The sequence below is a fragment of the Erigeron canadensis genome, chromosome 8 (assembly GCF_010389155.1).
Source record: "Erigeron canadensis isolate Cc75 chromosome 8, C_canadensis_v1, whole genome shotgun sequence".
In the NCBI taxonomy this organism is placed as follows: Eukaryota; Viridiplantae; Streptophyta; class Magnoliopsida; order Asterales; family Asteraceae; genus Erigeron; species Erigeron canadensis.
In genome coordinates this window covers 6,448,944-6,472,838 of record NC_057768.1, presented here as the reverse complement: position 1 = coordinate 6,472,838, position 23,895 = coordinate 6,448,944, and the positions used below count along the sequence as shown (strand labels likewise).

Below are 23,895 nucleotides of genomic sequence, written 5' to 3'. Positions count from 1 at the left end.
AACTTTAATGAACATGAACGTTTATGAATCGAACTTTATTATCTCATTGCACACAATCATAAACCGGTCATATAAATCAAGATTTTAGATCAAATTGACCTTCATATAAGCACATAATGGAGGTCTAAAGTACGTCAAGAACTTAGATAAATCGAACTGTTTGGCCGTTCTAATGGCAAATGTACGTTTTTAAGAACTTAATAAGAACATTTCTAAGACGGTTGTTACAACTTTGACTATCGATATGGCTAGGAAAGGTGAATATTTAGGGTGGATTTAATAACAAAGAACATGCTAATGACAACATATTTTCTATTGTTTCTTGCACTAAAAGTGAGTACAACATACGGGTTTTAACGGATGGTTCACTTGAGTTGGACAATGCCCTCAATGTCCAATGAACTAAGGCAGACTATGGGAAATAAGGGAAAGTAAACAGAAGCAAAGTAAAGAACAAGAAAAACTTGTCGGGTATGACGGTGTTCCATGCTTGAACGATGCCAACAATCTATGTCGTAGAACTAACTGCCAGCATATGCTCATGACTATCACTTGCTATCATCATGAACACACAATTAACGCATAACAGGAAAACTAATCAAATAGCATAAACCCAACCATCATCAAGAGTTTATTCAAACAAACACACACAAAAAGAAAAAAATGCAAAAGTAAAATATAAATAACAAAATATAAGACACGGGTTGCCTCCCGAGAAACGCTTAATTTATTAACGAGTCTTTAGCTAGACTCCTAACCCAAAGACTTACCATGGTAAGGTCTCCGACACCCCCACACTTAGAGTGTTGGGTGGTCTACCCTGTAATGGTAAAAAACAATTACCATTCACGTTTGTTAGAATCCAATCATTTGCTCGTCCAGAAGTATCAACCACAATCATCAACTCTTCTTTCTCCTTTGTTGATAAATTCGAGCATAACTCTTCAGACAACTTAACATTACCATGGGAAACAGCAGATTTTAAACGACTATAAAGTTTACGGGTCTTAGCACACGGACCATCCATTGGGTTAAAAACTGGCACTGCTAGTGACTTCGACTCAACCTCCTTTTCTTCAAGCTTCTTGTCTAACCATTCATCAACCTGCGAATCCAAAGAGCTAACACAAGCAGTCTCAACAGAGTTAGCAACATTAGGGGAAGAAACATAATAGGTGTTCGTAAATGTTACCGACTCATTTCTTGCTCTCAAAGTAAGTTTACCACGACCGACCTCAAGTTTAGCATCGGCCGTAGCAAGGAAAGGTCTCCCTAGGATAAGAGGTATATTTAATGCTTCATGTGCTTCAATGATCACAAAATCTACTGGAAAAACCAAACCGCCTACCTTAACTAACACATCTTCTAGAATTCCCATTGGTCTAATTTCGGATTTATCGGCTAAATGGATTTTCATATTAATAGGTTTTGGTTTTCCCAAATGCAGCTTAGAATAGATAGACGAAGTCATTAAGTTAATGATAGCCCCTGAATAAGTTAATGACCACTTCACCGATAAATTACCAATCTTACAAGGGATAGTGAAGCTACCTGGATCCTTACGTTTCTCAGGAAACTTACCTGTCACTGCTGCAGAACAAACATCCTCAAGTACTGTAGTCACTACTCCCGCTAGATTTTTCTTGTTCATCAGAATTTGCTTCAAGCACTTTGCATATCCCGGCATCTGCACAATTGCATCTAAAAATGGAATATTAATATGCAACTTACTTAGATGACTTACAAACTTCTCCATTTGCTTCTTTAGCTTCTCTTTCACAAATCTCTGAGGGAATGAAATTTTTGGCTTGTAAGGATGTACTTCTGGTTTTTCAGCCTGTTTAGATGGAACGGCCGGATTCTGCACGGCTGGGTTCGGCTCCATCTCTACTTCTTCATCAACCTACTCCTCTTCTTCATGCACCTGCACAACTGGGGTAACATTATTAGGGAAAAGAGTAACTGAGTTATAAGTGTTACCTAATCGAGTTGTGATTGCATTAACATATTCGTTACGAGCATTCGGATGGGTGTACTTCGGTCCAGATCCTTGGTTATTTTGCTGAGTGTTGCTCGGTAGTGTACTGGGCTGCCTATTTGAAGTTCCTAGCCTTTCGAGCTTTGCTTCTATATCCTAGAACGTAGCTTGAGTGCTCCTTGTACTTTGCTCCAGCTTATGAGTCAAACCGTCCAGACGAGTAATCATAGAATCCCATGCATAATTCATCTTCTTGGATTGTTCTTCCACTTTCTCGTTAGTTGCTTTCTAAGCACTGATCAAGTCCTTTATAATTTCTCTCAATTCAGCGTTTGCATTTTGCTGATTGTTGAACCTGATGAACCTGTTGCCACCAAAACCCAGAATCGTTAGTATTAAAAGAAGAAGAGGGATAAGAAGTACCTGATTGCCGGTTTTGATAACCGGTGTTCTGGTTGTAGTTTCCCTGCTGCTGATTTTGAACAAAACTAACTTCCCGAGCCGGCTTGTCCGGACAATCTTCCGAGTAATGTGAATCTCCACAATAGTCACAACCATCTGCTATAACTTTCACATCTCTCTCAATGCTCTTGAACCTGGCATCTTGGCTGTCAAACCTTTCATTCATTTGCTTCGAGAGTGCCTTTACTTCATCAACTGACCTTGACTCTTCACCACTCTGCACCTTAGCCACAGTTTTACTTCTAGATCTCCTACCTTGGTTTCTTCACGGATATAAAACTCCTTAGCCATGTCATCGAGGATTTTGTAACCTTCACTTGGAGTAACATTGTTCAAACTAACCCCAAATGCACATGCAAGTTCCCTTCTAGTTTTCCTAAGCAAACCGTCATAAAAGATCTCAACCACTGCTTCAGTATTCATATTATGCCCTGGACAGTTTCTGAGCATTTCCTTGTACCGTTTCCAAGCATCAACTACATCTTCACCTGCATCTTGAGTGAATGCCCTGATCTTATTCTCCAGTTGTCTTTGAGTTCTCATAGAATAGAACTCATCAATGAAACCTTCCTGAAGTTCAGCCCATGTGGAGTACAAATCATCCGGTTGTTCCTTGAGCCAAGCTTTTGCCTCTCCACAAAGAGTAAGTGGAAAGAGCTCAAGTTTCACGATATCATTCTGTCCTTCGCCATAATTGTAAAACCTGCAAATCTTTTCAAACCTTTCCAAATGGCCATAAGGATCACTGTGTGTCACTCCATCAAACTTCTCTTCCTCAACACTCTTCAAATGATTTCCATTAAGATTAAAATTCACCCCGGTGGCTGGAGAACAAATAGCATTGCCACGGTTGGCCGGTATGTTTCTCCTTCGATCCCCGTAAAGACGGTTGTTGGGGTTGACTGGTTGTTCTTGATCACCCATTCTTCTTGCTTGAACTGGTTGATTTACCTGAAAAATTACCGCTGAACCAGGTATAGAAGTCTTGTCCTTATTATCTTCCTCTTCTGAACTATCACCTGATTTTAAAACACCACTTGTTTCTAAGAAATTAGTGCTGAAATGGATCACTGTCGGTGAATGTTTCTTCGAATAATGTTGATCCAAATCAATGTCCTCTTGGATTTGCTCTGCAGTTTCTGGCTCTATCCTGTTAAATGTAGAGGTCTCCGTGTTGTTGAGTGACACTAAGCGACGTCTGGCTCTTCCTGGATTAGACTAAGGACTGACCGAAGGTTTTCCAGAAGCTCTTGTGTTCATCAACTACTAAGAACCTGCACAATCACCACAAGACAATACGTTAACCGCACCTGGACAAAAAAAACGAAATTAAAAACAAAAATAAAATAAAAATCTATCTAATAAAACAAGTAACTTCCTTACATATGAATGCAAGGAAGGATCGAATCACATAATTAAACAACTACTTAATTCAAGTCCCCGGCAGTGACGCCAAAAACTTGATGTGTGAAATCTAGTTATAAAATTTATAAAACACGAATCACTGGGAACTGACTACAACACACTTACGGGTTGTGTACCCGTTCGTACGCAATATAGTAACTGGTAAATCTGTGATAATTCACAAGGACTTTTGTAAGCAATTATTTAAATAAAGTGATTCAAGAAAAAGAGGGGGTTTTGTGGCCGAATTGCCACGTTGCAATTGTTAGAAAAATTGGTTAGTAATCCCATACGATTAATCGCAAGAGAGAAGGTTTGATTCAAGCAATAATTTAAAGGTCATCCATCTTAATTTCGCTCGAAAACATGTTAAGATTGCACATTTGATGAAGTTCAAATCCAATTTAGTTAATTAAATAATCGAGACTCAAATTGATCGCCAACCCCGTACCCGTCAAGTTAACAACTTCATTTGACTCTCTTGTTTAAACTAGTTCCATTATTAAAACCGGTACCCCGAGACGCCTTTTATAACTTTGCTAATTCAACAATGGTTTTGGTTATTAAGATTAAAATTACATCTACCGATTGTACCCAATTGTTAACACATTTACTCCTATTATCGTAGAATGGTTATCTACCGTACCCGTTATAGATCCAACACGTTTGTACCCAAACAGTTGAAATAAAATATATGCGAACAATAATTACCATTAAAGACACATATAAATCACCAACCAATTCAAGATAAATGATAAGGTATAAATACGCTAAGATCTCGATATAACGTTAAATTAAATCAACATTGAATTAATAAAAATTGTGCAATGCGTACATATTGTCTCAATCCATCAAGATGGATGTTAAAGTGATTAGCCACTCATGATGAAGAAATTAAAACAATCAAGAAACTATGAAAACATAATGTACCGATTGAAGAAATAAATCCAAAGAGTGCTAGAATCGTTAAAGAACTGAATAAATAAATCCGGATGTTTTTATTATCTTGAGAGGTGTTTGATCTGATGAAAATGGCCTCCAAAATCCCTAAAAACCTTTGTAAAGTCGAGAGAGGTCTTAGGGTTGTGTTTGCTAGGGTATTTATACTTGGTGGAAAATCCATTTTCTGGTCGCACAGCCTGATGCAACATGACCATATATGGTCATGCCATGACCATCTCTGAATACAAAAGTTTGAGTAGCTTCTGACTTCCAAATGCGACATGACCATATGTGGTCATGCCATGACTTTTCTGTCGACCTGACCCTTTAGACTCTTCTGAGGTTCAAATGCGACATGACCATATGTGGTCATGCCATGACCACCTGCCAAAACTTGAATGAGTTCGTTTCTTCCTCAAATCTTCCACGAGCTCATCTGTACGCACACTGTAGGTCTCCAAATGTCATTTTCTTCAGTAATATGTCATAATGTCTGTTAATATCCTGAAAACACTAACAGATACGATAACCGTACCCAATGTACATAAAAACGACTCTTAATCACTTATAAATGACCAAATACGACGTGGGAAAATAGTAAAAAATGATATACCGAAATCAACTTGGAAATTTGCTAGTTGAATAGCCATTTCATCGGTAAAAAAAAAACGTGGAAAAAACTGGTAAGTTCTCTTAGTGTATTTCTATATATTTAATCCAATTTTAAAAAATAAACCCCAAACAAAATAACTATAAGAATCAAATAAACATCTTTGCATACAGATCCAGGAAAATTATTCACGTTAAAAAAGGAACCCAACCAAGGACATTTCAAACGTCGATCAAATGATTTTATCGGCTAATGCAAGAAAGATAGGGAAAGAAATTCTTGATTAAAAAAAAATCGAGCCAAAAACCTTGCAAAGTCATCTCTTGTTGTGTTTAATCCGAAACATAACGTTGATCAAAAGGTTTTATCTAAAGGTATTAAAATTGATACCATGCTTTTCATAAGTATATCTGTCATACACAAACTAAAAGGATGAATTGTTCCACCATGCTAAGTAATCATACTAAAACATTCAACATCATCTCAATATGTTGCATTTTCCCCTTATATAATAACAGCGGCTAAAAAATTACACCGATAATGAGCTAGTTTCAAAACAGATTCAAAATAATCATAGTCGATAAATTAAAATAATCATAATCTTACTCATAGCAAAATTTGACTTTTTATTTAAAAGCTTATAGAAAGATATAATCGTAAATCTTAAGTATACACTATTAAAGAGCAACTTTCAAAATGATATCAAAATAATCAAAGTCAATATATTAAAGTAATCAGAAACCTACACATAGCAAATTTAGACTTTATATCTAAAAGGTTATAGAAAGATATAATCGTAAATCTTAAGAGTTAATATAAGTTACAAATACAAAATTTAATATATAATATTTAAATTAGTTAAGTCATATATTACAACTTAATTAATACGAAAGCTAAAGAAGAAACATACGAAAATTAACTCCATATAAATATTGAATCCAGTTTACCCCCTTTTTTCAACTTTAGTTAAATAAAACATTTACAATTTCTTATAGTTTAAAAGTGTAAACTATATAATTTGAAAAATACATACGAATTCGTCAACAAAGACCATCTTGAACGTTTTGATTTTCTTTGGGTTGTTCCACTCCGAAACAGTCCATACATGCACAACACGGAGTCGTAAATGATGGTTAACATGGGTTGGCTTAAGATCTTCAAGATGAACTAATATGGTCTTTTTTTTGTTGTTGAAGAAAAAGTCATAACGAACCTATAATGGACAACAAACTAAATTATAAGAAATAATAATAACAATAACATAAGAATTCAATGTTAAAAAATAATAATAATAATGATTAATTATGTGCAAAGTATATAAAAAGAAAAACAATTTTGTAGTTTATCATAACTTCTTTTTTTTTTGTCGTACGTGAGTTATATTATAAATTACCAATAAAACCGAAAGGTGTAAATTAATTATTTTTAAGTGTAAATTGGTGATGAAAAACCAAAAAGTATAATTAATTATTTTTAAATTGGGTTAAAGTGTAAATTGATAATGGAAAATCAAAAAGTGTAAGTTAATTATTTTTAAATTGGGTTAAAGTGTAAATTGGTGATGGGAAACAAAAAAAGTGTAAATTAATTGTTTTTGATTGGGGTTAAAGTGTAAATTGGTGATGGAAAACCAATAAGTGTAAAGTAATTTAGATTAATTTTAAAAAATTAGAGGATTAAAAAGGATGAAGGATTTGGCTAAAGGAGGGGGATTAAGGGTGCCAAGTGTAGTCTCAATCCCCTCTTTTAGTTATATTATATTATATATATATATATCGTTCTATGTTTATATGTTTGTTTTTAAGATTCACAATGGATGATCAATACACCACCAGCTACGGGACCCTTTTACGAAGATGTGGAGGTGATTCAAGAGACACAACCCGAAGTTAGTGTTTCGTCTCCGCAAAAAGAGAAACGAAAACATCGGAGGAAACAAACCGAGGAGCCGAAGAAACACTCCTCCCAAGTCAATTGGTCGGAAGCTGAAAGTTTGGCGTTATATCGAGCTTGAGTTGATGTATCCGAGGACCCCAAATGCGGTATAACATCATTACTTTTACTAATATATATATATAAAGACCGTATATATTTATATTTATATATACCGTATATATTTATATACCGTATGTATTTATATATATAAATACCGTATATATTTGTTCTTTTTTAAACCCTGTATATATATATATATTATATATTTTTTTTGTTTTTTGTAGCAAATTATCAAAAGGCTCGAACTTTTTGGTTGAAGGTTCAAGAAGGATATCATAAAAGCTTGAATAGATTGACATATCGAGGCATTGGATCGTTACAGGGGAAGTGGCGGAAAATTCGGGTTAACATCACCAAGTTCAATGGTATTATAACTCGGCTTAGTGGTTCTGGTTATCAAAGTGGTACAAGCTAAGAGGATTTGATTAGTAATGTTTTTAGCGAGTATAATGCTCAATACCTGAATTTTAATTTTTTAAAAGAATGGCAGTGTTTGAGGAGAAGTTTGAAGTGGGAGGTTATAGAGACTTGAGAGGCGATGAATAGTCAGGGTGAGCCGAGTTCAAAAAGGTCTTAGACAACATCAGAAAGTTCGAGTCAACAAAGTGTGGGGTCATCTGCGAAAGTTGCATTCGACCTTAATGATAATGATGAGGAGGAACCGGAGCCTCAACTGTCTAGGTTGAGCCGTCCAGTTGGGAGAGATACGGCTAAAAAATTCGGACGTGCGAGGGGTTCACGGGAGGGGAAGGCGGCGACGGTGGATGAGGAGGCGTATAACATAGCGGTGGAGATGCGGAATTTGCAAAAATAGGGCAAGCAACGCCAAGAGATCGAACTTCAAAAGCTTCGACTGAAGTCCAAAAATATCCGAAACAAAGATATGAATTTTTTTGCTAGAGACTTGTCTCATCTCGGACCGGCTGACCGAGTTGCTTTGGAGGAGGAAAAAGCTAGAATTCGCGCCGAATATGGATTTCAGCACTTTTAGTATGTTTTTATTAAGTACTTTTAGTTTAAATTTGCATTGTATTTTTAATTTGAATTTTTATTAAGACGTTTTAATTATTCGAACTTTTATTTACAATGTTTAACCTTGATTATATATATAAATAATATATGTAATATAAAAATACATATAACAATTATTTATAAAAAAAATAAAAATAAAAGGAATGCTTAAAAGGGCATTCCACCATTTCACCCCAAAGGAATGGGTGGAATGTCCCTTATGATTGGTAGTAGACACGTGTCATGCAAGGAGTGGAGGAGGGACATTCCCTTAACCTTCCACTCCTCTTAGTCTTACATCAATTATCTATATCACTCGACGCCTCATCTATCATCAACAGTCACCCTCATCACCATATCGTCGCCGCCACAACTACTGTTGTATTGCACGGGGAACGTGCTAGTCTTATCTAAGTTTTTTCAAAAGTTACAATATATTATACGAATAGCAAGACAAATTGACATTCATTATGGCTCTGTTTGGTCCCAACCCTACGATCCGATGATGTGGGCCCCACCCTGTGATGAGACTCAACAAGGCTTTGCACATGCCGTTTATTATGGGATCCCATCTTTCACAATTCTATATCGTTCAACAGAATTATATACTCGCTGTTTTTGATCATTTTGGTAAGATTTAGATTGTGTGTAGATATAAAAACGATTAAGTTAAGTGATAGAAATGAAATGCATTTTCTGATTAATAGCTAAATTTGTACTCCTATAATCACCTAATGTTAACGCCAATGTTTCTTATGAGACTTTCAACCAATCAATATAAGGTTGATTAGCTATCCTAATACCGCTAGGCTAAATGTCTATGAGACTTAAAACCATATTTTTTTTTTTTATCAATAGCCAAATTTGTACTCCTATAAATATAATCACCTAATGTTAACGCCAATGCTTAACCATGGATAATTTGTTTTTTTACACGTTTAAATAATAGTTCCAACTAAATTTTCCTTCAAATTTATTCGAAGGATCAATTATATATATATACAGGATAACTATTTATTTCCTTCATCGTTGGCAACTGTTGATATTGGAGAACTCTATCAAAAATCATCAACCATCTTCAACAACCACTAGACATTTTTAAAACGACTGAAAACAACTATTCCCCAATTGTGCATTTTGTAGGTGTCGTTATCATGCTATTGAATTATATATGATAGTCTTTTTATAACTATATATATATATAGATATCTTCAATATATAAATCTTGAATTTAAATATAAATGTAAAATTAAAAATATATTTGAAACAATGTAATGTACTTTTGTAAAAGTAATATTATGTGTACTTTTAAAAGTTAATATACTTAAATTGAAAATGTCCTTATCAGACTTATCGAGTAACGTGTAACGATAAGAGGAAAACGATGTTTGATACTGATATATGGAAATACGGCATCCGACATTCAGCATTCTTCGACGATTATGTCTAATGCTCTTTGTAAGCTATAACTAGGGGTGTAAGCTTCCTCGCGAATTATTCGAATGCGATTCGTAAAAAGCTCGCTTTAAATCGAGCCTAAAAGAGCTCAAGTCGAATTCGAATTTAACTATTGACTCATTTAGTAATCGAGTCCGAGCTCGAACTTCATATACATGACTCGATTAAGATTGCGAGCAAAAACGAACTTTCATATATAATATAATATTATATATAACATATGCATGTTAGTTAATATATTATTAACGAGTTTTTTTTATGAGCTTTTGATAATCGAGATTAGTTTTAATAACTTATTAAGCGGGAGCTCAGTCAAGCTTGTAATCATTAAGTATTTTTTGACAAGCGGGTCGATCTCGAGTCGAGTTTGTGCTTTTATAATACATCACAAGTCGTACTTAAGTAATAAAAGTTTGAGCTCAAGTACTGTAAAAGTTCGGGTTTAATTTGACTCGTTTATACTCTAGATAGAATTCTTTACCGTTTATGTAATGTATTGAAAGCTAATTAAAAGTAAAAAACATAATATGTTTAATTTTTCTTGTATTAAATTAAACTTGGGCATCATATCATATGATTCATATGTATTTTTCTTTTTAGCACAATCCGACCAACATTCAAAATAGATGTCACCTGGTCCAGTGCTATAAAAAGAAGCCCATTCCCATTTCAACTCACATAAAAACATTCCATTCCTTATTTCTGCCTTCTCTTCTTCCGTGGCCATGGAAACACACTCTTCTTCTTTGGATTCTCGAAGGAACCATGACCATGATCTCAAAGAATGGGGTGTCAAAGCTCGAATGATTAGTCGTGAAAATACAATCTCTAGACGTTTCTCGTCTTCACACATTACAAGTTTCAGGGAGGATGCTTGCAAGTCGTTCCGGTCCAACTTCACCATTTCTAGCACTGCATCCTCTCCTGGTTACTCTCTCAAAGGTACGTAGAATAACCAATTAACCTTTTCTACCTTGTTTATTAGAATTAGCAGCACCAGTTGCAATTTAATTTAATTGCAACTGTTTGCCGTTTTGAACCACAGTCGTGGTTCAAAATCTTATTTCGTTCTACATCTTATCAGTTAATTTTCTCTACGCAGAGGAAATTGATCCGTCTACTTACTCATTCACGAATGCGCTAAAAGGTATACAATTTACCTCAATTATGTACTTAATTTAACGAACATGAACTTGCATGATTGAAATGGACTAATTTTGTAATTGGTAAAAAAAAAATGCAGCATTGCAATTAAGGTCAATTAACACATGGGAGTATTTGTCACCAGAAGGATTTGCTCTAAACTCGAAATGGAATGAAGCAGAAAGATATATATGCAATCCACTTTCGGGTGAAGTCCCAAAGGAATGTTTGTCTTCAAAAACATTATTAAATGGTCGATCATTTCGAAACATTACCAATAGAATGACCATGTCTGCCCCTTTAATTCATCATTCTTCAAGAGTCCAACCACAAAAACTTACCAATATTATTCATCCAATTCAAGGTTACATACACACATTTTTTATTTTTTTGTATCTGTTTTATCTTTATTTTGCTCAAATACCTAAACATGTTATTAAACAGATGAAAATGAGGCCAAGGAAAATAATATCGATGGGAGGTCGTTGATAATGATGTTGAAACGAGACGTTGGAATTCAAAGTTCACTACGCGAAAGTAGCCCTAGCCCGATTTCTACCCCCTCTATTCAAGAAAGGCCGATCAAGTTCAATATGAGCTTGGATTCTTCAAATTCGAGCTCTAAATCTGACTCAAAGTCAGTATCAGAGTTGCAAACAAAGTTGGAATTCAAGGTAAATTACTATACTTATTTATATCTTCTGTCTATATAGATATTAACTTTTAATTTTGATAGAAGGTTCAAAATGGTGAAAGAAATATGAATAATATAGTTTGAATTCAAAATTTTGAAAGTTACGGATTTTTATTAGAACCATCATGGTTTTGAACTTATATATGAGTTGATAGCAACGTGTAATAATGATTCATTTCAAAATTTGTACCCTAGTTTGTGTTTCGGATATTTTTAAAATACATTATAGTAACTTGTATGTATAATAAGTGTTTGTTTTTTTGGGGTAGGAAAGAATCGTTCTTATAATTAATTTGGTAGACAAGATAATATTCATTTTATAATTTACATAAGAATTTTTTAGGACTTTAAAACTAAAACGTTGTACATATAGATTATCATATTTATAAGTAATTTTCAATCATTTATTATAATATTTTACTATGAATTAACCATATGTGATTAGTTAAATTTATAATGAACATATATATATCTAGATGAAAAAGATGAAAATATACATATGTAGTTTGAATCTTTTATGCATGTTTATTATAGTCTTTATAGTTGTTTGTATTTTTCTATAATTTACACTGGACAATAAAATTTTAGATTTCCTATAGTTAATTAACAGAAGTTGACTTGCTTTTCATAATCTTAGATCAAAAATTAAAATTAAATTCGACCTGGTTAAAATATACTGAAAGCTTCAAAATCTCTATAACCATGCTTGTACATTCAAGATAATTAATACGAGTATGTAGCTAGTAGTAAAACAAAAATGAAATGCAACAGAGAAAAACAAAATAAGAATTTTATGGGACCCATTGGTTCAAAAGTGAGAGTTTTTTAAACTCAAAGGAATCATGCATTGTAAGATTCTGGCCCAATCACACATTCACATGTAATCCGTAATTGCTTAGCTTGCACCTGTGGTACATACAACACAGAGTTTTGTTAGTACTACTAATTTTTAGTCAATAAACCTTATCGCATTGAGATTTTTATAAATCTTGTAGATTTTAAAATTTTTCGTAAGATTTTTTCAGTTTATTGTAATTTTGATGGCTATTAGTCAAATTTGGTTAATCACTTGATTTACTTTAACTTTAAAGGCACTTATTACCCATTTATTTTTCTTTTCTTTTAACGACGTTAAATTTTTAATAAAAGGTATTAGTAACAAACTATCTTAAAAAAATGAATAGAATACAACAATGTATTACCTATTTTATTTCATATAAAAGCGGTTTAACACTCTTAACTCATTACACAAAATCAAATCAATTTCTTATATATAATATATATATACACTACGAGGACAGTGAGATCACCTCAACGCAGATATCTTTTCAGAATAACATAAACTACCATTCAATTTCACTCTCTTTAATACACTCTCTTTGGATGTTAATGAAGGAAGAAGAACAAGAGCTATATATTAATATGATAATCATTAATTAGTTACAAAATGAACATAGCTTAAATGATACCCGTACCTTACAAAGCAAAGAGGTCTTTTTTTTTGAACATTTGAGAATAAAAAGATGTGCCTCCAGCACGATTCGCTAGAGTCAAAGAAATATACAAGGTCAAAACTGTCTTCGTGTATTATGGTTTTTTTTAAGAAATATGATTAATGTTTCAATTGTAAATTTAACCAGGTTAACGAAAAATTCTAGTCAGCCTAAAAACAACCAATTTTATCAAACGGGTCGAAGTAACGACCATCTCAAATCATGTAGACCCCGACCCCGTAGAGGCCCATATGTACGTAGACCAGTTTGTTTGTTTATTTATTCTGAGCTCGTAAAATAATATGAGTACTCCATCTTGAAAAAGATTTCCACATTCGGATGATTAAATGTAAGCAGCTTTATAAAAAGTGAACCTTTCGATGACAAATATTATTATTGAGTAAAAAGTACAAAACAATGAAACATAAAACAACAAGGGTTCAATCAGAAAGATATTTGAAAATAATGGCATCTTTCCAGCCTTTTTTCATTATCATTCTCATTTATTCAATTTCTATGATTATCGGGTAAAAAACATTTATTCGTTTTCACTATTTACTGATGTAGACGGGTCAGATTATACTTTCTTTTACGGAAGCCAGAAGCAGTCAAAACTTTGAGATTTTAAAGTACAAACACTTTAAATTATAATTAATCTAAAAATATGAACTTTTTAAATAAGTATAATGTTATTTGCAGGGTTAAATCAATAGAGATACAGCTAGCGAAAAACTTTTCAAAATACGTAGCGTATATTTTCAGCTGTATGAATTGTAGTATATATCAATCAATATATAAAGTTTGTCAATTTCCCTTATTAACTTGTGATAATAACTTATAGTAGTACTTTGTATGATAATTAAAGCTTAAACGTTTTGGTGAAAATGAAAAGCATGTGAATGTGAAGTGACTTGTACCTTTCATATACAGGGTGAGGATGTGGAAGTGAAAGAAGAAACAAAAAAAGATGCTGATGATAAAATGAAGATGTATGGTTGCATGTGGAAGCAAAATAGTAGGTGTTTCTCCTTCAAAAATTTGTGGCCAAGAAAAAGTGAAAAACATAGTTAGATTAGTTATCTTAGAAACAGGATTACTTTGAACTTGAGAAAATAATCAATAAAAAATTAGTATGGATGTAAGTTTGATTTACCTAATCAGTACCTACATCATTTCGCATTGTTATTTGTTAAATTATGATTTTCTATAGCTTTGTGGAAGATGTAATATTTTTGTCTTATTATGTTTCGAGAAAGTTTTGTTATTTTACCTTTAGGCCGTTGATTTAAACCTACATACATGATTTATAAAATAATACTCCCTCCGTCCCATTTTAATTGTCTAACTTTGACTGGTCAAGTTTTTTTCTTCCTACTTTGATTGTAAATATCTTTGTTTATGTTACATATTATTGATAAAAGTTATATCAATGAAAAATATATTTAAATCTCAATCATTTCATATATGTTAGATCAAATTTTATAAAACACAAACAAAAATATTTACGGTCAAAGTTGGAGGAAAAAGACTCAAAAAGTCAAAATAGGACACTTAATATGAGATGGATGGAGTAATAAATTTACAATGCCTTATAATCACAATAGATTTAGATCACGGTTATCGTATTGAATATAAGGGGCAAAAGTGCAGATCCGATGCTTGGTTCTTTGGCATGGTTTTGGTAAGTTTTCGACCAATGAGAGAATGCCACTTTTTTTTTTTTGTCAATTTGTAGTCAAAACCAAGCCAAAAATGATGGTGTAGTGCAACAAAACTAGCCAAAATGACAATATCGGAAAAATTAAAGGTTGTCGGAAAAACAAAAATAGTGACCAGTTTTTATAAAAAAATGATACTTGGGCTCGAATTTGGGGATCGGGAATTCGGAAGTTGAATACGCCATGGCTGTCAACCCAAAAGTTTACCCCGCCAAGATACACTCAGGATCATCTGAGTCCCATTTTTACGAACATTCTGTATCATCATCGCCTATCTAAACGTAACACCGACAACTTAATTGTCCAATGATATCATTATTGGCATAATACTACTTTTCCGGCTACCTATTGCTTTAATGGAACAAAAGACGACAACACTACCAAGTAATAAATCCGACAACGCTACTGCTAAGTTAACACTAACAAGCTAATCACAAACATGCAATTAACGGCAATGTAAATAAGATAAATATACATATAATCAAGCATAAGCAGCATCAGTTAGTTGGAAAACCCAAAAAGGGCTCGCCGGAAAACCCAAAAAGAAGTTACCGGAAAACCAAAGCAGCACTACCAAAAAGGAGTCACCGGAACACATCCAACAACTGGTTAAACCATAAACTCCAAAAAAGGGTTACCAGAAAACCGATTAAACCAAAAACCAAAAAAAAAGTCACTGGAAAACCGATTAAATCATAAACCACAAAAAGGGGTCACCAGAAAAGTAGCCAAATGACCAATGAAATGTGCCAATTGCACCCTTTCCAAACAACTATTTGGTCGTAAAAAGTGAACGTTTCTGGCCAGCGACCACCGGAAAACCCCAAAAAGGGTTTCAGATCTCACCAGGAAAGGTGTTGTACATTAGGAGTATCGACAAGTTGTTTCCGGCATGAATTCCGGCAATAGAAGCAAAAAAACATAGTATTTGCCTCAAAATCGAAAACCTCCAAATAATAAAATATGTTTCCGGGGGGATTGGTTTTGGCACAATAACAAAAAAAAATGATCACATAGCACGCTTCCAACGTTCACAAGGATCGGGCAAATGTGGCCGAATTATATAGCCGATGAAACTTGTCAATGCTTGCCGATACACATGCTACAAGGAAGCTGAAGAGCCGATAGAAGCCAAATAAAAGAGCCAAATAAATTTGCCGACTGCCCCCTTGCCCCTAATTGTATACAAAATGCATTATTGTTTGTGAATGGCTTAAAAAATGTAATGGATTTATCACAACTTATATAGCCATACAATTCATAATACAAAAAAAAAATAAAAAATAAAAAAAAGCTGATGAGTTGCGACTTGCGAAGGACGCCCTCTAGTAGGTCTATTTATCTACGGAGTATTTAAAATTCCACTTTATGTTTGGTGAGAGAATCAGGATCTTACATTAAGGGCCGGTTAATTAAACGGGCCTATTAAAAATGTTAAAATTGATTTAAGTTTGAAATGAAAATTTATATCAGAAATTGTGTTAGTTTGATGGGCCGAATATCCTCTAGCCCCCCTGCTCTTTTCGTATATTTGTCTAACTTTCAAGGCTTGATTATGAGTTCACTCGAATTAGTTATTTTTTCTCGCCATATATAGCATCATTCAAACCATATGACACACTTTACTGTTTCCATTAGAATGTCTTTTCGTCAGCGTATTTGAGGCATGGGCGGGAGCACATATGATATAGAGTAGCCAGGGCTACGGTTTAGTTATATTTTCGTATTGTAATATTTTTTTTTGGAAAATGATGTTTTCTTTATTGACGTTACAGGTCAAAAAAATATGAGATAACGATCTATGTAACTTACTCTAAACTTTAGAAAGATTATCCTGACAATAAGGTTTATAAAGACGTAGTTCTGCAACTAAGTGATAAATGTAAACTAGCAAAGTGCCAAAAATGTTTAAAAATAGCCTAATATCCTTACAAATCGTTAAAATCATAACAATGTAGTTATTATCATTATGTTGGACGATAATATAGTATAAAATGTTGGACGATAATATAGTATATATGATGCATATATAAGCGTAATTGAACTCCTAATTCTCTCCTTAATACGCAATCATGTCATCGACCGCTAAGCTATCATTCACCGAAACAACCAAAACAAATACAGATCGATTCTAATCCAACTTGCACATGTCCCATTGTACCTCAGACCACTTTATATTATCACATCTTCTTGGCCAAATTATACATGTCCCCGAATCAAACGTTGCATAAAACAAATATTTTTTTTCTAATTCACGTGCTTGGCCCCAAATGTTTTCATGATTTGACAACATGGCCTCCCATTCATCTTTCTCCCTCACACTCTCCTTCATAATAATTGACATATACATATTTGACAATGACTAACTAGATATAGAGAATATATATATGAATTGCCCCTCCCAATATATGTGGTCTAAACGTATACGTGGCCCCTGTCGATAGGTCCTACGTGTGCTGGTGGTGCATAGTTTGAAATATGTTGATTTCTCACGACCATTGGATTCCAAAAAAATTGGATTATATCTTATCTATACAAGATTTCTCCCCAATTATGGAGGCTTTGATGTAACACATATTTGGATCCTTATTCATGCAAATTCAAAACAAGCAGATATTTTAATTTAATATTGAAAAGTAAGGGTTCTTTTTGGTCGCCACTCAAATTAAAAAGTTGTCAAGTCAATAATTTATGGGTGTCTAGCATTCCGTATTCTAAGGTGTTTATTTTTTAGAAGAAAATAACAAACATATGTTTCTTTGATACACAAGTCGCTTTTGAGAGTATTTGTTATTGTTTATACTATTAAATTAATTAGCAATGTGCACTCAAATAAGCAATTCCAAACCAATCAAACCAAATTAAATGTCTAGAGTGACACAAACATACAAATTAAATGTCTTGCAAGCACCATCCTCATGGCCTAAATCTTTCGTCTCTGCGGTCAACAGAATGAGGAAAACGCATTCAAACCAATCAAAATTTAGGAGCTTGAAACACAAGTTAGAAGCATAAATGGATACATATTAAATCTTTGTGTTGAAAACTCAGTATGACTAAATTGATGAAGTTATTATCTTAGAGTCTTTGATGTTAAAACCATTAATTTTTCATTATCTGTGCTATGATAGAGTAATATTGTATTTTAAAGGCTTCAAGAAACTTCCACATACATTCCAAGAGATACCGATTAAACATAGGTCAAGGATTTTCTAGTCGTATTTCTAAACCGTTCTATCAATAATCTTTATTAGTGTATTACCTTAAAGCTAGCTTTTATGTGTTGTCAATCACAGTTATCTGATCAACGACATATTTGGACAACCTTTCACTTGATTCGAATGGGCCATCTTCTCTTTTTATATACTTGTTGAGTAGTAATAAGTACGCAGAAGCATAGTTCGTTTGCAATTAGCATCTTTTTCAAAATACAGGAAGAGATCACCTTGAAGATGAATTTCGGATTTGTCAGAATAACAGTTTTAATCTCAGATATACATGCCCTTTGTTATTCCTGAAAATTGGCCCGGTTCTCACAACATCCGGCCTTTCTTTATCTACATCACAGATTAATTAGTTATAACATTTGTTTTCAAATTAATCACACTATGTAAAAGAACGACAAATCATACCAATATGAACCATTTTTTTGCGTTCAAGTATCTCAGTATGAGATTGAGCTGAATTTATCTTGATTTCAGAAACAGCAGATTCATGTTCTCAAACAGTAAGTGGAACACCATTTCTTGAAATGTTCTGCTTCAAGCCTTCAAGGCTTCTCCATTTGAACTTAGAACAAAATCACATTATCACAGACAGAATTAATATTCCCTCCGATGTCCATGGTTGTTCCTCGATAACTTATCTTTTGCAACTACAAATCTTGGTTCCTTTTTTTGTCCAGCAAGCTTGAACATTTTAATCATCAATCCAATCTTATTTTCCTATTCTGGTTTCATGGATTAGTAGAATATTTTGCTTAGTTATCGGGCAGCCTTTGACACAAGTCAAATTGGTCAGATCCAAAACACAATTTGTCCAAAACTTTAGATTCTAAAGTATAATAACTAATGTCCAAAACACAATTCATCTAAGAGTCTAAATGATCATATCCACCAGCTTCTTAATCTATAAAAGCAAAAGTCTCCCGCATGAGTTGCTTAAAATGTTGGACAGCCGAAAGATGATGGCAATATGACAAATAATATATATATATATGTATGTATATTTTGGAAATTTGTTTCAACACTAAATCGCATAATGCATACTTTGATCCAATGTCCTCTTGTATAACAGCAAGCAATAGAATACGAAACTGAATTATCATAAAACATTTCCTTCGACCGTGCACTTCACCCTTTAACTAATTCTCTGAAAACTACTTTGGCCTGTCCATTTCTAACATGTAAAAGAGGTAATGCAAGTAAGACGGCGTATGTAAATTCTTAGAATCTTATTAAAGCATCAAAATTGTTAATTGGAGAATAACATGCATGAAGTTACCTTTCCTAAAACATTACTGCCATAATTTTGGAAATGTCAATGCCACCTATTGTTACCAACACAGTTCCCGTTGACAGAGAAACAACAAGCCCGGAGTATTTATCCTCAACTTAATTGTAACCATTTCTATTTAAAATTGTGACATGTTGTAGTATTCGCATAAGGCTTTGTGTTCTGATCACCCTTGTTATCACAAGCCCCATTTGCTTCACAAGCAATATTCATCATCTCAACTTCTTTTACATGAATATCATCCTTGGAAATCTTTTCATCTTGTTGAACAATGTCAACCATTTCATCTATGTCTTTCAAGTCTTTTCACTTCTTTTTTTGGGTTTCTCTTTGGCATGGTTCTTGACGGAAGCAAAAGGAATGGCATTCAACTCTGTCTAGCCGTAGATATGTTTTCTTTTCCCAACGTCTTAGGTGAAGTGACCACGAATACCTATTCAAGAGAAGGGACATACAAAAAGATAATATATCTTCCATATTGCTAGACTTATAACTTGTTATGAAGTAAATTTGTAACATTTTGAGCTTAAATCCACACCCAACTTATTGCATATTCTCATTCTGTTTTAAGCACTTACACTTACCAGAGAAACACCTTTCTAGCTAGGATATGTTATAATTATAATTTTTGGAACAACAAATAGTAGTTGTTAATAGTTACTTTTTCTTAAATTAGTAATTATACGTCAATGTCTGGATATAAACATGGGACCTCTAGAGGGGCAAAGGCTCCTACCTTCCCTTTGGACCATTAAACCAAGAACTTATTAGTATGTATGTTATGCATATGTATATATGCTTCATTATAAAGAGATCAATATCACTTGAAATCATTTTAACACAACACTGCACATAATATCAGATTTAATCACTAATAAAAATACAACACATGTTTTCTTATCTTTATTTGAAATACATAAAAGAAAGGTCACATGAGCACCAAGGAAAATAGATAGGTTACTCATGAGCTATGGCAACAACCTGTTTCCCAACATTTTTGCCTGAAAACAAGCCGATGAGTGCAGCTGGAGCATTCTCAAGACCTTCTACAGTGTCTTCGACGTATGTTATCTTACCTTCTCGAATGAGAGGCAAAATGGTGTCCAAGAATTTAGGATATAAGTGATAGTAATCAAGAACCAAGAACCCTTCCATTCGAACACGTTTCAAGATAATGAAAATGAGGTTTTCTATGCCTTGGTGTTGTTCAAGGTTGTACTGTGAAATCATCCCGCATACAGCAATGCAACCGTGAATCCTCATGTTGCGCAATACTTCATCAAGCATCTTTCCACCAACGTTGTCAAAGTAAATATCAATACCATCCGGAAAGTAGCTGAAACAACAGACAGTACCAAAGGTTAAAAATAGTTTATACAGTTCCAAGGTGCAATGTGCAATGAACAACTTTAACTAAGAAGTGCTTGGAATTGTGTTTTGAATGAATTATCTGATTATTGCATTTCATAACGCCAATAATCAGAAAAAGTATTTGGCTTTATAAGCGGTTTTATTATGCAAAACCTAATTTCAAGTGCAATCCCAAACACCCTCTAAACGATAAATTTTATCGTCTTCCATTTATTTTTGTCCCTGATAAACAATATAGTTTTCCCTATAGAAGAAGTCCTGACCTCTTTAAAGTGGCATTGAGATCTTGCACGTCTTTGTAGTTAAATGCCGCATCAAACCCAAATTTATTTGTAAGTAGATCAACCTTGACATAGATATTAACAATTCCATATTGGCAATGCAATTTAAATGATCACAAATTAATGAAATCTAATGTAATGTTTTGTTCCATTTTTAATCACCTTATCTTTGGATCCGGCACTTCCAACAACATAACAACCATAGAGTTTTGCAAATTGGCCTACGAGCTGACCAACAGCCCCAGATGCTGCTGACACGAACACCGTGTCTCCTTTCTTTGGAGAACAAACTTCATAAAAACCAGCGTACGCAGTCATTCCAGCCATACCTAATTAAACCATTCCCAAATTCAAGAAAACATAAAGATACTTAAGTTTTAAGTATAGAACGAGTGAACCAATATACCGAGGATTCCAGTATAGTAGGAAAGAGGGATATCCGTATGTTGAATCTTTATCAACAACTGTGGATTTGTGATCATGCTATATTCTTCCCAGTTAATGAGTCCTGATATCAAGTCGCCTTTCTTGAAGTCAGGATGAGTCGAATCCAGAACTTTAGCAACTCCATATCCGGATATAGGCTGTAGAAAATCATAATTATTATGTTCTTAATATAATAAATATACATATCTTATATGGTAGAGTGATCCATACATACCGCGCCTGGAATGAAAGAAGATGTGTAACTTCCTTCCATCTTACTTCTCATGCGACTTCTCATGTAAGGATCACATGACAGATAGAGATTCTTTGTTAATATGAGGCCGGCTTCGTTCTTAGGTAGCTCTAAACGAATGGTGGCATCAGAATTTACCACCAAGTCAGATTCTTTCGGGTATCCATCCACGTGGTCCTTGAGTATGACTTGCTTATTTCTCACAACCGCCACCTCTGTCATCTAATTAAAAGTTCGAACGTGGATAGAAGATGATAGCTATTCTGATCTATATGCCTACAATTCTACAAATCCGTACTTACATAGATTCTAGACACAAATATATACATTTGAATGCCCAGGAAATGGTTAGCCGGTTAGATAAGCCAAACGGCAAATCGTTGGATCCAAGAACATTAGATCAAAAAGTCTAAAACAGTTTTGTTTTTTTATTTATGCTAGTGTAGTTGAAAGCCAAAAGAAAACAAACAAAAAGTTAACAAAATGTTCATGTAATGTCAAATGCAATATGTCAAATACAACTATCTTCTAGCAAGTCATCAACAAGGTAAGCATTAGAATTTGTTTCTATATACTTAACCACTATATATTCAATTCTCAGGCTATTTGATTAATTTATCACTTATTTGATTAATGGAGTCACACAAATGTCCACTATTTATTCAATTCTCATTATTTTCTCTCATTAATTTATCACAAATGTCCATTAAGTGGAGGATGGGTAATGGAGTCACTGCTATAATACCTACCTAGACCGTTGCAAATAGTTACCAAGCAACCTTGTTAAATCACAGATATATTCACTTGGGTTATATATGCTCAATATGTAAAGAAAAATTTACAACAACAGTGCAAGGATTATAAGGAAGAAGCAACGGAACACTTTACATTCGGTAATTAAGTTGTATAAATAGGAGCTAAAGTAAAAAATCTGCAAATTAGTCTAAGAATTAAGACATGAGATTGAAGATTTTCTTTGCTCATAAAACAAACATGTTGCAAGGTTTTCGAAATGAAAATCAGTAATTAATTAACCTCCTAATGCCAAAGAAAGAATCGGGTCTTCCACCAAAGTTTTCATCGCACCTTGAAAATACGATAGCTCTAGGCCTTCTATGCTATTACGCAATCCCTTGATACGTACCCTGATCTCAGCGGCAGAAAAAGAAGTCATGCCAGAACACCCTTTGCATAGCAGAGGCCATATATCTTACACTTGAAGCTAAATGTACAAAAATATAAAATATAATGGACAAGTGAACGGAAAAGAAATGACTAGCAAACTGGAAGATCTGAAATCTAGTCTAGTGGTACCGAGGACGAAAACAACATGGTCCATTTGTTTTGAGAATGGTCGAACTTACAAGTATGTCGTGCTTTTGAATAATCTTACCTTTCAAAAAAAAAAAATGTCGCTTTTGAGCCTCTTAAAATCAGCAGGGATGGTGCCTTCTGAAATCTAGTCTAGTGGTACCAAGGATGAAAACAACATGGTCAATTTGCTCTAAGATATTTTGAGAAAAGAACGCTGCTGCTGCAAAATTAATGTTATTGAAGTGTGAACCAAAAAAACTGAAACAAAAATAAATGCATTTTGATATAGTTACTCTTGTTTCGCCACTGTTGATTTATTAAAATTATAAAGCCATCATATATGTAGGTAGTCACTAATCCTGTTATTCCTGTTATTATGAAAAGAAAGTTCAAAAAGTATCTGAACTTCATTATCTAAATGTCACCTTTTTAGTAATAAAAAGGGTATAATATAATGTAGAACAGCCCAATATAAAGGTCAAGCTTCCTGTTATAAAAATTTATTAAATTTCTTTTGACCATCATTGTTTACCCAACTTGTTTAGGTGATCTGATCAAAACTTGGCTTACAACTTTCCTTACTGTCATAACTCGTAATTGTCATACATACAAGAAGACACACTTAGTTATAACAACAGTATATATTAGAGTTGAAAACCAACATGTTTAAAAAGCCGAAAGAAGTAATCAGATGACATTCATTCAATAATCTGGAATCGAATCGCGATTTCTTCCTAGAGCAGTAATGCATGCCACCAGGGGCTGGGGGGCAAAGGGTCCAATGCCCCCTTCCAAATTTAAATTTTGTCATGTATTTTTAAATTTTT

At 33.7% G+C, this 23,895-nt stretch overlaps 2 protein-coding genes and 1 long non-coding RNA gene across 3 annotated transcripts; 2 read left to right on the top strand and 1 right to left on the bottom strand.

The window, feature by feature from the left end:
* The first annotated feature begins 7,220 nt into the window (after nt 1-7,220).
* On the top strand, nt 7,221-7,914 carry LOC122609924. The gene is made up of 3 exons (XR_006325426.1): nt 7,221-7,438; nt 7,616-7,756; nt 7,882-7,914. It is a non-coding gene; the product is annotated as an uncharacterized LOC122609924 (long non-coding RNA).
* A 2,620-nt stretch (nt 7,915-10,534) lies between these two features.
* On the top strand, nt 10,535-14,369 carry LOC122609987. The gene is made up of 5 exons (XM_043782952.1): nt 10,535-10,802; nt 10,963-11,007; nt 11,104-11,367; nt 11,448-11,677; nt 14,121-14,369. The coding sequence occupies exons 1-5, from the start codon at nt 10,586-10,588 to the stop codon at nt 14,259-14,261; spliced, it is 897 nt and encodes a 298-aa protein (XP_043638887.1). The 5' UTR covers nt 10,535-10,585; the 3' UTR covers nt 14,262-14,369.
* Nucleotides 14,370-20,243: 5,874 nt separating this feature from the next.
* LOC122609986 (2-alkenal reductase (NADP(+)-dependent)-like) lies at nt 20,244-22,156 on the bottom strand. Its single transcript, XM_043782951.1, has 5 exons — nt 21,737-22,156; nt 21,482-21,659; nt 21,238-21,404; nt 21,058-21,140; nt 20,244-20,759 (listed from the first exon to the last, which is right to left on the bottom strand). Exons 1-5 carry the CDS (start codon nt 21,974-21,976, stop codon nt 20,381-20,383), a joined length of 1,047 nt encoding a protein of 348 aa, XP_043638886.1. The 5' UTR covers nt 21,977-22,156; the 3' UTR covers nt 20,244-20,380.
* Between the last annotated feature and the right edge of the window lie 1,739 nt (nt 22,157-23,895).